Raw genomic sequence first — 14,232 nt, 5'->3', positions numbered from 1 at the left:
TGCTGGATCTGTTTCTGTATGCAACGTTTTGTTTGCCGTAAAGTGGGCTCTTTGGAAGCACGTATTCCTTCTGCATCAGGACCTGGATGTTGCGTTTGTTTTTATGTCTTGTAAAAACCTTTTTATGTGTTCTGTTTCTACTTTTTTTCCCTCTTAGAATGTCCTATTCACTGAGGGCGTGAGAACCCCGGGGTCTCCTGCCTCAGCAGCTGCCCCCTTCCACTCAGTTCACTCATCGTCCACTCCTACTCCTGTCCTGCCCATCTTTGCAGAAACCAGCCCTTCTTCTTTGGACCCCCGAGCGCCATCCACAAGGATTCCAGAAAAAAACACTGCAGCACCAGCAGAAGAAGTGGGGAGAAAACTGATGCAGCAGCCTGGATCTCCTATGCTCCAAGGTGTTGGGTTTGGTAGTGTTGCAGGAAACTGTAACCCTGCTTGTCCTGTTGTTGAGAGTGGTTGCGATTTAGATCTAGACATAGAGAAGAGTAGTAACGAGAGCAGGGTTGCTGTTTGTAAAAATGACAATGATGAGGATGACTTTACCGCAGGTGTTCTCATTGCTGAACAAGAGCATCAGCATGGCAGTCGGGGTGCCTCTCTTTTCACATTGACAAATTCACAGTTACAGGTATCAGAGGAATTTATTGATGATGACCCAGCAGAAATTTCCTTTTTTGCTGGGGGCTCTGAGGCGTTTTCGTATGTGTACAGTGGTTTAGAGTTAAAGGGCTCTGATTTTTCTACGTGTGTGTCAGAGTCGCCTGGCTTAACTACAGATGCCCTTCAGCAAAATATGGTCTCTTCTCAGTCAAGCCCTGACAGGTACTCAACTGAAGCAGTAGATATGAATATGGAAGGTGAGTTTGAATTTGAAGAAGGGAGCGATTTCAACGGCAATGAGAGACCATCAGATACCTCGGAGCTGTTTGAGGTGAAGGCCCAAGCAAGCAGAATGCAAAGCCTCCTGAGCCCATCCGAAACAAGTTCACTCATTAACAACCGCTCCGAGAGCAGCTCCCTCAATAATTTACCACTGAATGGTACATCCTCTCTGCACACGTACAGCTCTGCAAACCATTCAGAGGCCAGTTCTATGGTGAACTTTCCCGCCTACTCGGTCCGCTCTGAGTCCAGCTCAGCCTTTCAGTTCACGGACATTATTGACCAGCTGGAACAGCTGAGCTATCCACCTACCACCACGGAAGACTCCAGCAGCACAGACACAGACTCCTGGGACTCCGAAACTGCTGCGCCACTGGATGTAAACCTTTTCTTTAGTAACCCTTTTGCTCAAGCCACCAGTGATAGCTTTGCTTTTGACTTTCAGAATAATTTAAAAAATCTCATGCAAGAAGACTGGACAGAGAAGGCACATGTCAATTGATTGATTCTTGATTATTGTGATGCATCCCTCTCTGCTGTTCAGGCTTAGAAGTCAAAAAGGTGTGATGTCATTCACTTCAAGCAAGAAAACTCTAATCCAGTGGCTGGATTTTAAATCACATAATGTAGTTGATTTTTTTTTTTTTTATGTACCTCTTCAGTTTCCCTCAAAGCATCCTAGCTTTCATGCTGCATTATATCCATCACACTGCATCCAGAATGTGTTATAATAGGCTACGATGTTTGCAAAATACTGCAATTAGGAAAAACCACTGATTTCAGAGAAGTTAAGTATCGTCAGCTGGCTCATGCAGACATCACAAATGACAGCACCCTGAAGGATTTCTTTGGCTATAAACGTACCTGTAAGAGTCTGATATAATATGCCGTTCCTTCAACACCTGAATGCAACAGTCACTTTTGCACATGCTTGTTAAAAGGAGCTGCATCCAGTAAATTAGCTGTTTTCCTGCACTGCAGTGAGAGTCCTCATTTGGGGTTTTTTTTGTTTCCACAATCAAAAAAATCTACAATCTTCAAATCAGCTATGAAGGAAAGTTTTAAAATATCAACCTATGCAACATGTCTATGGTATACATTGAAGAATAAATAATCTACATGGTAGTTTAGAAGAGGGAATGTGTACACAATGAAATGAAAATAGCAGTCACCAAAACTTCTTGTGAAGACAATTGTTGTGTTTTCTGACTTCAAAGTGCCTTCACCAGTCCAGCAACAAACAAGTACCCTTCTGCTTTGCCACAGTTTGGAGATATATACATAGACTATAAAAGCACTTAAGCCCCATTGCATTTTGTCTCACCTTCTTTTTTTTTTTATTTAACCACTGTGTAAAAATTCTTACAAATTTAATTCATAAAAGTGTGCTTTGTCTGAGGAAGACAGGTGGTGGTAAACCTAGTGATAGCTTTAACTTTTTCTTTAAAATATGAACTCCATTCAGAAAAATACTGTAATCTTTCCGAGCAATTGAGATGTTAGGAGGAGCAAATACTGTAGGCAACAATTAGAGCTTCACTGCTTTTACAAATTTCTTTAGTCAGGTGACTTTGACATGAGACTTTGATCTGTAAGTTTGAAAGCATAATTGAAAAGACTGTTACTGAACTGGTCACATCTAATTTAGCAACATTTATTGAGGTGAAACAGTAAAAGTTGCGAAACGTCCTTCCTGTCTGCTAACCTGATGGATTGGGGGGGTGAAATTCTGACCTTCAGCTCATAATAGCATTTTTTAGAGTATTTTGCTTTTTTATGAGCAAGAATGTGAAATACATAACACCTGACCAAAACCTTTTGATGGAAGGCATCATCTCCTTCAGCCATTTGGTTTTGGGGTTCTCTGACCAATTTTAAGTCCTTTGCAGTTTCTAGGAGAGAATGCAGTACTAGTACAATCCAAAATAAGCAGCTTACAGTTACAAGCATAACTTTATGCTTGATATTATTGATATCAATTTTCTTAAATGCGATCTTGATATATCACTGAAAGGCCTTCATTCTTTACTCAAACATTTAAAAAATACTATTATTTCTCAAAATTCTGATAACTAAAACTTCAAGGGAATACATCTCAAGGTATGGTAGAACACGAGGAGGTAAAACCTCCTTTAGTCACCCATTTCTTCTCTAGTTTAGTTTTTACCAAGGTATGATTATTCTTCATAGCACTTAATTTCATGTTGTGGTTACTATGTTTGAGTGGAATCACTGTTGTTCCATGAGAAACCTGTTGCCTTTGCCAGTGGCACAGAAAATCAAAGCACATTTAGAATAAAGTATTATTTTGGACCTACAGGAATGTACAGCAGTTTTGATTGCTCTTTTTTGTTTAGAAGTGCTATACATTTGGTTACCCCCCGCTTCTGTTGAATGTGTGTTCTGGCTCTTCATGTGACTTTATTCATACCTGTGGAGATGATGTCGTGGATTTGTAATGTGACATTTCTAAATAGGTACTTGGAGGAGGTCTTCAGTTTTGGTACCTTTAAGTATGTTTTTAGGCAGTTCATCTGATTTCCTTCCCACAACTAACTACATTATGTAACTTGAAAAACAACAGTAAAAAGACTTCTGTCTGCAAAATCTCTTACAGGTGGTAGAGTCAGGGACAAATACCTAGATAAAGATTTAGAGGAAGTCTGTTAATTTCTTTGATCTTTTAAAAAAAGAAGCAGGATTCAGCTATTTACATATAACCATGTTTGCCTCCATTTCATGTTCTGTGCCTCAATCACAAGCATTCTCTCTAAATGTTTCAGAATTGCTTAATATGGGAATAAATCCAACTAAATTCTCTAAGTTTTCAAAAGATCTCAGGAAAAAGGCTGACTGTGTTTTCAATAAACACGCTTGGCAATCCTGAGAGAAGGCTTGCCAGTACGTCGTCTTGCAACGCAGTTAGTTCAAAAAGGCGTCTTCCATGTTTTTCTCCTTGTATTTTGCAACTATGCAGATCTTTTATTGGCAATTTTAAATCTCAGGGATTTAAAAAAAAAAAAAAGTAATGAGTCTTAATATAATGCCCCTTTTGTTTTCTAAAGGAATGGGAGTGACTAGGATCTCAGTCCTTTAGCTTAGAGCAAGATGTGTGTAGCCACAGGTGAGGATGGGCTGGTGGGGTGGGGAGAGCTTTGACCTGGGTACGGAACTGTTCAAATGAAGGTTTTAGTTACGGGTGTCACCAGGAACACTGACCTTCATGTCCTCTGACTCCTCTGTGTACTTGGATATCAGATGCTTGTGCAAAGACAATGCTGGTCAGCACCTACAAGCCAATATCCCTTGTTGGGATTGCACACAACCTGTTGTACTTGCAGGTTGTGCGAGAGTTCGGTGCTGCTGCCTGTGCCCCTGCCACCTGCTAGTTAGATCTATGCTGTTGCTAGTTGATAGCATATAGCTGTCATGGTTTCTTTCTGGGCTTTTCTGTTTTTCAAAGCTATATGGCTTCTGAGGATGTAGTTGCATGCTTTGCTCTGTCGTTTTATTTGTGGTTTCCCAGATAGGCACAAAGGAGGAGAAAATTTCATTCATAAGTAGAATTTTTATTATTGCAAGAAAGCTGTGAGAAAAGGTTCTTCATCATTTCCTCCAGAGGGATGAGTTCGGATTCACTTTCAAATAGAGATGGAGAGAAAAACAGCCTGCCTTCAAGGGAACAGGACAGCTCAGTGCTTCACAGTAAACTTGAGCACCAATTGTGAGTTATTTTAGTGTATTAGAGCCATGCCAGGCATCCTCTTCTCTCCTCGTTGTCTCCTGAGGTGGCAGGAGAAGATAAGAAAAGGAAGGGCTTTCTGTTCTCTGTCCGTATCATTTTCAGTTGTCTTTGGGTAGTGTAAGGGAATTGGTGAACTTCGGTGCAGTGTGGTTATGTCCCAAGTACCAGCGATTCTGCTAAGCTTTCAGTGTTACTCTTTGCGTTTTGTTTTGTTTACTTTTTACAGTGTTGATACTGCTAAAACTTAGTTCCCGGTACTGATTTCTGGGGTTTTTTTTCCTGAGCACACAAGTTTTCTTTTCAAGAAGGTGAGTAGTATGCTGGCAGGTGTGGAGTTGGTGCCAGCCGCCTAACCAAGAGAGCTGGGAGTCTTGCAGACCCTGAGCAACGAAAGCTGCTGCAGGAATCGCATGGCATGAAAAAAGGGGGAGATTACATAGGAAAAATCAGAAGATCTTTGTCGAGCATCCCATGCATGCTCGCCGTGAGAAGAAAGCATTTGAGGAGCTGTGGTAGGAGCAGATGAAAGCCTAGGTGCAAACCTTCACTTGTCTGTGGCAAGTGAGTGGTCATCCTCTCCTCCCCCCAACACTGTCACTTCTGCAGGTACGTTCTTTCACGTTTGGTTTCTGCCCCCATCTGTGGGAAGTTCAGGGGGACATATATAGGTACTTACATTTCTAGTCAATGTACAGGTTTTAGTGCTGTGTTTTTCCAGTAAAGAGAACCACTGGGGTTTCCAGGCTTGTTCTCCTGCTCCGGACTGTGCATCCACCAGCTGTTGCAGTGGTAGCTCAGCAAAGGGAGCATGCTGGAGCCATCACTCCTGCTCCTTAGTGAAATAAGGCTGTTTTCCATCCTTCCACTTCTGTTTTCCTATTTTAGCAAATACGTGCAGCCGTAGAAAGCATGTCAATATTGGTGGCTTTTCCAAATGAGTTAGGCTGATGGATTTAGCTCTCTTGCAGTACTCAACTTGTGCGTTGCAGTGCAACTAAAAGACACTAAGAAATGTGTGTCTTGAGTGAGTAATTTAATCTGTACCTGTAGTCTTGTAGGTGTATACTTAAAACTGTTCTGTGCTTAAACACATTTATTAAATGTAAAGCACTACATCAGAACATTTTTGATCTTTGTATATGCAGTTAGTGAACTCCTTTAATTTGCACAAAACACGGGTCATAGAATATTCTCTGACCTATCCACCACCTGGTTAAACATTGGTAAACTTTACTAGCCTGTGTTATCTATTGTGTGTAGACTTTGTAATTTTAAAGCACCCATTCATTATTCAAGTAATACATGCTGTATATTTCCCAGGACTTAGCATATTTTATCTTAGGATGGAATAGGGCAATATATTGATCTGCTCTCAAATTTCATTTTAATTTCCAGTGAATTTCAGAGTTGCTGGATACCAAGTATTGATCTTTTTCCTGTGTATATTTGTACTGTGGTCATAGGTGATTTTCTTTAAGGGATTTGGTTTTTTTTGGTTGGTGGCTTGGTTTTGGTTTGGTGTTGGGTTGGTTTGTTTGTTTTGGTGGTGGTACTTTTTGTTTAGTTGCAAGTCCTGATAAGGGTAAGATTTCATGGAGACACTAATAAAAGTCATTATATTTTTATGATTTTTTGGTGCAAACCTGTTGGTAAGTCATTCCCATTATTGTCATTTTGAAAAAAGTTCTAAGCGGTATTGATTGAATGAATGAGTATACAGTACAATTTTGTGGTCCTTTAGCTGCCATTACCTGTAGTTTTTAGGACATCTTATATCACACTTGTCATAAATGCTGTGTGTATATGTACGGGTATACATATACACTCTCTGTATGAATATGGGGAGACTTTACAGTTCCAAACACGTATCATAGAATCCACTTTATTATCTGCTCATGGGCTATTATAGGATTACCCTACTGGGTGAGCTGTAGCTTTGCAGGTTTCAAATTTGGACCATGGTTAATAACCTGGTTTGTGGGGAAGGTGTTGCTATACATTTTCGAAAGCCACAATATGCCGCTGTTGTTCAAATGTGCAAGGCTCAGATGGCAGCCGAGAGCACAGCTTGCAACAGCCCTGCAGATCGGTAAGAAACACAAAATGCCCATTTATCAATACGTACGGGGTACACGTGCCTTGGTTAGAGTGACTCCCCAGTTAAATAGGTGCTACTCTTTTCAGGAAAGGACTATGTTAAGAAAACGGAGGGCTGGAATTTCGTAATTGATCTCTTGATCTTTATCTTTTATATGGTAAATGTTTTATTGAATTACATGTTGGGATTTTTAATATCTTTGTGTCTGTTCAGATTGCCGGTTATGAACCTACAGATTTGTACTAATTCATAATTTTAATTGTTTATGCAATAAAATAAGGAAAACTTTGATATAAATGACAACGTGGGCTTTTTAGCTTTATTTTTCATTACCCTTGTGTTTGAAATAGAATAAATATTTGTTCTCCTAGCCAAGGCATCTTAGAGTTTTATTACCAGATTTCTTCAGGCAGTTTTCCTCCTGTACACCTTTGTTGAAAGTAGAGCACAGCTGGGGCAACTATCGGTGTGTGGTTTTCAAAGTACTGTTTTGTGGAGACCTTTTACTTGGGGTACAAATGAGGCTAAAAGTCCAGGTTTCGTTATAGGAATTACATTTATTGTGGAGGCATTTTCTTTTAAACTGGGTATGTCCCTCTAACTCTCTCCTGTATATTTGTTTTTATTGGAAACCTGTGCTTTATTGTAAACATAGGTTATGGAGGCAATTGCACATTTTCTAGGTTGCAGTTCTCCTTTGGAGTCAGACTAATGTATGGGTAAATCCTCTTTTCCTGAATTATGTAAACATTTGCTTAAAAAGTCAGTAGTACTTGCATAAGTGAACTGAGCAGGTTTCTCTGCTAGTTTGAATTGACAATTTTTTTTCATTATTCTCCATATTACGTTTACTGAGTTATAAAACAATGAAAATATCCACTCCAAAAACTTTGCTTTTCAGCAAGGAGGAATTATTGGGCAGAATTGACTCTGACTTCCTTTCGAACATCAGGAGATATTATATTACTTTATTACAGGGGTTGAATTTGGTTAGCTTTCCTTTGATTGTTTTGTTACAAAGTTAAGCCAATTTTACATAGACTTAAGGAAAATACATACCTGACATAAAGAAGCGATTTAGGTTGACACCTTGACCGTTCATTTCAGTGATGCTGCAAACAGAGGTTTGTGCAAAGTCATAGTTTGAGCACAGACAGGACAAAGCTATCGATACAGCATAAAGAGATTTCTGTTTAACGCTGTGACAGTATAAAAGTTTACAATCTGCAGTCTATAACAACAGATACATATTCTTTCTTGCCTGCAAATAGCGTAGCCTTTACAAGGTGGGGAAGGTGGCAAAATAAGGGCAGTCATTTCAGATCCTGGATGTAACTGTAAAACCAGGACCAATGTTAGGACAGTATCACATGTATGTGTAACTTCACAGGTACATACGGTTTCACTGGGGCATGTGTCAAGTGCTATAAATATGTTCTAATGTTTAATCTGATCTGTACCCATTTGAGGGTAAGAAAGAAAGAAATCTTTGAACTTAAAGACTCTTAGGTAATTTTTTTAGGCTCTAAGAGAATTTTTTTTTTCAAGATTCTCCATCTCCCAACTATCCCTCATTATTTTAAAGGGGAAAAATGTATTAGTTGTGATATTTTGAAATAAGGAAGATTGGGGATATTCCAGGATTTCAGTTGGAGTACCTTAGCTTGCAGAACACTTTCACTCTAGAAATAATAATTTGGTCTGTGCATGTGATGGGTTCAGCAGGGCATTGGGCAGGAGGGGGCTCTGAGTGGGTTCCCATCATCTTCTGGTCAGCCGATGCAGGGCTTTAGCATAAAAAGAATCTCATCTGTTTGAAGTAGTAGTAATAATAGTAATATAATAATAAAGTTACATCTTTAAAGGGAATCAGCCAGTGGAATGCAAGAGGCACTCCCTTCTGATAAGGAGTCAAACTGCTAACATTTGAATCTCACAGAGCTTTTAGTACATGCAATAATGCTCTTTGTTATTGGGATACTATTTTTGTTGTCTGTCTTTGAATTGTTTTAAGCATTCAAGCATAAAGCATACAGAACCAATACTTGTATTTTATTTTTGTCAAGCTTTGCACTCAAATCTGGCTTTATCTGTAGAGATTGAATTTAGATTGAAGAATGGAAGTATCCTCTGAAAAATAACTGAGATGGGATGCCAAAAGCTTATTACCTTATTATCTTACTATTAAGCTTGTTATCTCAGTGTAAACCAAATTAAGTTGGCTTCTGCTTAACCTTTTAGTAAAAGCTAGTCCATATTAACATAATGAGCAAAACCCGTATTCTAATAAACTGGCCTAGTCCCCTAGTGGGAGCTTTTACCATTTAAAATTGTATTAATTTGGGAGGAAAGCCTACAGAGCTGTGAGCTGTGTGCTTCTCTTTCTGAAACAACAGATAGCCAGTGATCTTGGTAATGTAAGGTATGACAGATCCTAGATTTGATATTTCAGATCTGAAAATCAAACTCTCATCTTTTCAGTTAGCATCACCATGGCTGCAGTGATTTTTTTTTTTTTTTTTTTTAGTCCAGATTCTGCCTCAGACCTGGACCACCTCTGTTCTCCTGCTGGAGCAGAACATTACCCGTAGACTAGAAATTTTAAAAAAGAAACTGAATTTTGCTTTTTGCACTTATAAAGGTATACAGTACTGACAAGGGAGTGGCGGGGGGGGAAGGCAAATGCTTTTTCTGAGTGTCAGCTGACATGCTTCTGAAGGCACACAGAAAAATGAGATGTTGGGGTTTAGCATGCCAGTTTTCCAGAACCACTTTTAAAATTAAAGCTGTAATTAAAACTCAGATACACAATTTTAAGTCTTCCCCCCCTGCCCCCTTTCCTTTTGTTGGCAGTTCAAAGGTATGAAATATCCTCTCCCTTAACTATTGTGTAAGTATGCTTCAATTCAGCCTGTTTTATAATCGGGGGAAAAAAAAAAAGTCTTAGTATATATATGGACGTCTTCTAGTAGTTCATTAGAGTAAAGGCATCACATGACTGATTTCAGACAACAGAAATTTAGAGGTTCCTGATAGTTCAAATAATAAAATTTAGTGTTATGGTTAAGAAAGTAATCTAACAGGTTGTTACTCAATTTATTCATTTATTTATTCTTACTCAATTTTTTTGTTTGCAGAAAATAGTTGTAATTTTTCATGTATCGGTTTCTTTTTACTCTTGAAGCTTGATTGGGAAGGTGGTTTCAACTCCCTAGCATGTCGCCTGCTGCTGTCCCTAATGTGAGACCAAAACTGGCTTATGCTACTGTAGTGAATTACAAGCCAGACATAAAACCTGGCTGCTCTGTGCTTTCTTCCTTCCTTTCTCTGGCATTGCTGATTGTCATCAGGTGATAGTTTTCCAAAATTTTCCTTCACTACCCATAACACTGAAGTTTGCAAGGGATAAAGAAGTGTATTCCCTGGGAAATGCCTGACAGGTTAGAGGAGATCTTTGCTGTATTTCTATTAGCAAGGCAAATAAGAATGGATTTTGGATATTGGACACTAAATAGATGTATTGAGGAAAAAAAAAAAAACAAAACTGTTGTATGTTAACTGTAATAAAGCTAGTGAGAGGCATTTGAGTACTTCTGAAGAAAATACAAGGTAAGGTCATGGTTACAGCAGCTGGCTTAAGGTTGTTTTGTAATCCCATCATGAACTTCTTGTGACTGGTTTTGTATAATATTCTAAACATAGAATCATAGAATGCTTTGGGTTGGAAGGGACCTTTAAAGGTCATCTAGCGCAACCCCCCTGCAGTGAGCAGGGACAGCTTTAACCAGATCAGGTTGCTCAGAGCCCCATCCAACCTGACCTTGAATGTTTCTAGGGATGGGGCCTCCACTGCCTCTCTGGGCAACCTGTTCCAGTGCTTCACCAAAAAATTTCTTTCTTATGTCTAGTCTAAATCTATTCTTCTTTAGTTTAAATCCATTATTCCTTGTCTGTCACAACAGGCCTTGCTAAAAAGATTGCCCCTATCCTTCCCATAGGCCCCCTATAAGTACTGAAAGGCTACAATAAGGTCTCCTTGCAGCCTTCTCTTCTCCAGGCTGAACAACCCCAACTCTCTCAGCCTGTCCTCATAGGGGAGGTGCTCCAGCCCTTGGATCATTTTTGTGGCCCTATACTTCTTTTTCAAATTTGAGTACGAACCTTCACATCTGTATACACTGAAGATCCTCTCAGTAAAAAGTAGAGTGGACAAACACTTGTATTAAGTCATAGTTTTATATATTAGATAGAGGCTTTCACATTTTTATACCTGGACAACAGAAGAGGCAGCATAAACAATAATAAAAGAATTTGACAGTATTATACAGTAGCTGTGAAAGATGAGGCTAGCATCCTCACTGAAGTCCATAGCTGTGTTCATGCAAACTACAGTGCTTTTTCAATGTTTTACTGTTAGACTTGACTTTTTTCCCAGTTATATGCATGCTGGTCTTTTTATGAGGCTGTGGTTTTGTTTGCTTAAGGATACATGGTTATAACTAAGAAGCATTAGTATTCTTAAAGATCTTTGAGTATGTGGAATTTTACACCAACCTGTCATGTTTTTGATGTTGTATTGAGTTAAGTACATTTATGCATGATGTGAAAGCAGAAATTTGTCATGTACAGAATGCAGTCGTGTCTGCACATCAGGGTCTGGGTTACATCGTTGAATACCCATGTCATCACACAGAAGCCTTGACTCCTGCTTACAGCGAGGCTTCCCAATTTGGGATGTTTGTGTTATGACTTACATGTAGAGAACAAATTTCCACTTCCTGCAGAATGTTGAAACATGGAAACATCCCTCTCAAAGAATAGTCCCTTTTAATATACCTGGAGGATATGGTTGCCTGCAGGGCAAGGAAGACCTTGGTGCACCAGGGTTTGATGTTGGAGGAAATCATTCACACATTTTTGATCTTCACACCAATATTTCTACCTAATTAGGATTTTTCTATGCTGAACAGCTGTGGAAAGCAGCAACTCTTGTTCCAGCTGTTGCATGGATTCTTCCTTTACCATCCTTTCCCAGGAGCACAGAGAATTTCTGTACATCTTACCTGCTTGACTGCGAGCTCCCCCCTTGCTGCTCCAGTGGAGAAATACTGCTGGATTATGAGAATGAAAATTTCTGTACGTGCTTGTAACATCATCTGTTAGGATATGCCATCATACTGAGTTTATACCAAATGTTTAAGCAAATGTTAGCAAAAAAGCTAACCTGAGCTGCTCTATGACATTTTATAGTCCTTTCTAGAAAAGACAAATTTCGGAAGTCACATTAACCTTAGAAAGTCCCTTTGCAGAATTTGCTATTCAAGTTGACAGCCTGTTACAAGTTGCAGCTGTTAACAGCTCCTTCCTGAATTCTTTATTGCTTCATCCTAGGGAAATAAACAGCAGGCTACAGGGTGTCCGCCTATAGCTGTCAGCATGCAGGGGAAGGGCACTCCTGCCCCCAAAGAAGCAATAGGTGTTTGGTCTGTAGGTTAGCCCCCTCCCAGGCTTGGGGAGAGGGGATGCCCTGTGCTTCTGCATTGTGGGTTCTGCTTTTTGTTTCAGGCTTCTCAAGGAGCTCAACGTGCCTGTCATTTTCAGAAATAACTCTGACTTCGGGCAATGTGGTTTGCGCTGTCACATACAAATGAGCAAGTGTTTGAAATGAATTTAATGGCCAGCTTCTCCTGTTGGAGGAGATAAAAACTAGAACAACTCGATTGACATAGAAAGGCAGTGGAGTTTGTAGCAAGTTTTATCACTTTTGCTCCCCTTGTATCTGAACATTTGGTCTGTCCAGAAGCAATTCAAGTTACAGATTCTGGAACTTGTTGCTACATTGTGTTAGATTCCAAGAATTTAAAGAAGCTTCTCACCCCCCTAAGCTTGTGGCTTATTTGTTTTTAAGCTGTTGTTTCAGCATCCCTGGCATTTAAAAGCAAACTTCCAATAAGGTCCTGTCCCCGTATGGGTGAAACAAGTGCCAGAAGTTGTTGCTTTCCTGTGCTAATATTAAAAGCAGTGGGAATGAAGCAAATGCTCAGGCAGAAATAAAAATCTGTTCTAGAATGGCTATGCTTGACTAGTGTATTAATAGTTAACTCCGCAGCCTTGATGATCTGAATCTCTTCCAGGTGACCGAGTGCAGCACTGTTTAGCTTCCTGCATTTGTCAATGTGAAAATACGCGCTTGGGCTCCCTCGCCATTGTCACGCTGCCGGGTGCCTTGCAGTGGTTTTGCTTCCTGAGCCAGAGAGCAGCAGCCGCTCCTGCCAGTAGTGAATTGAAAAGCTCCTAACTCCTTCTCCTCCGGCATGCGTGCCCTGTGTCTGTATCGAGAGATACTGGATATCCATGGGGGCTGATGGTTTTTTTTTAAAGCCTTTTGGGATGATTTTTAAGTAGTCTGGGAATGGATGAGTTGGTATTTTCGGCTTCGCTGTCAATTTTTCTGTTTGCCTTCTGTCAGGTGATTTATCCCTTGCTCTCTGCTTGTAACACAGAACAAATCATGCTGGTGAGGGTTGCGAGTGTGGCTGAGGGTTTGAGCAGTGTGGTGACAGCAGTAGATACCAAAGTGCTTGGTACCCATTCAGTTGCCTGATCTGATGAAGCTTGTCTGTTTATCATAGGGAAGATCAGGAAAAAAAAAAAGGTGAGGTTAGGTAGGAATTTTATGGGTGTAGTGTGTGAGTAATTGGAGTGTCTGTTGCCTTCGTTTGGTCCCAAAAGGCAGATCTTCTTGAACAGTCGTTTTCACTGTGAACCCCCAAGGGCTGTCTGTGGGTTCTTTCTAAGAAGTCTGCAGAAGAGAGGAGAGCAGCTACTGTTCATAGGCTTAAATTCAATGTAAAGGTGCCTTACATGTCAGAAATCTCTGAAGGCTCCACAAATTAAATATTAATATAAAAAAAGATTGACAATTAATAAGCTAAAGCAAAGCAGTGCATGTTACTCCTGCTTCAGACAGATTTTGCTGTGCAACAGGATTATGTCCATCCAATTAATACTCAGTGCTGCAAAATTGATTTCCTTTGAGATCAGTAGATTATTCTGTTCATACACTTAGAAGAGCCAGGAATGAAATCTCTTGCATGGTCACTTTTTGTATAGCAATATGTTTTCTTCCCTCGGTGCAATTTTGGAAATTCCCCGATTTCTGAATGTATTTTTAGTGAGCTTTATCTTCTGGACTTTTTTTCTGGAGTGGAGAGTAGTGGAATGATTTGTCCTAGCTTTTCCCTGGGGTGAAAAGTAATTTTCATTTTAAAAAGGAAAAATTAAAAGCTGTATTCTTGTTACTGCAGTATAATCCTATCTTGTGAACCCTGCTGCTACTCATCAAAATCTAACAGGATTTGAGCACTTTTTCCTAGACACTAAACAATTTATCCTTTCTCTTAAATTCAGTTGTAAATGTGTCTGTCCTTACTGCACTGCCATGTAAAACAACTGGGTTGCAGAGAACATTCCGTTTGCTTTGAGATATGCGCCTAAGTCTTTG

At 39.7% G+C, this 14,232-nt stretch overlaps 1 protein-coding gene across 3 annotated transcripts in view; it reads left to right on the top strand.

Moving 5' to 3' along the window:
* The window catches only part of FARP2 (FERM, ARH/RhoGEF and pleckstrin domain protein 2), an 80,906-nt gene that overhangs the window by 44,877 nt on the left and 21,797 nt on the right, over positions 1 to 14,232 (top strand). For 2 of the 3 annotated variants that reach the window (XM_075717189.1, XM_075717190.1), the window contains exon 12: positions 158 to 398. In XM_075717189.1, the coding sequence (XP_075573304.1) occupies positions 158 to 398 (241 nt within the window). Of the gene's footprint in view, positions 1 to 157; positions 401 to 9,581; positions 9,589 to 14,232 lie in introns of all 3 variants that reach the window. The other variant, XM_075717191.1, reaches the window with a different exon arrangement.

Source organism: Pelecanus crispus, chromosome 9, assembly GCF_030463565.1.
Source record: "Pelecanus crispus isolate bPelCri1 chromosome 9, bPelCri1.pri, whole genome shotgun sequence".
Lineage (NCBI taxonomy): Eukaryota > Metazoa > Chordata > Aves > Pelecaniformes > Pelecanidae > Pelecanus > Pelecanus crispus.
This window is presented reverse-complemented; position numbering and strand designations above follow the sequence as displayed.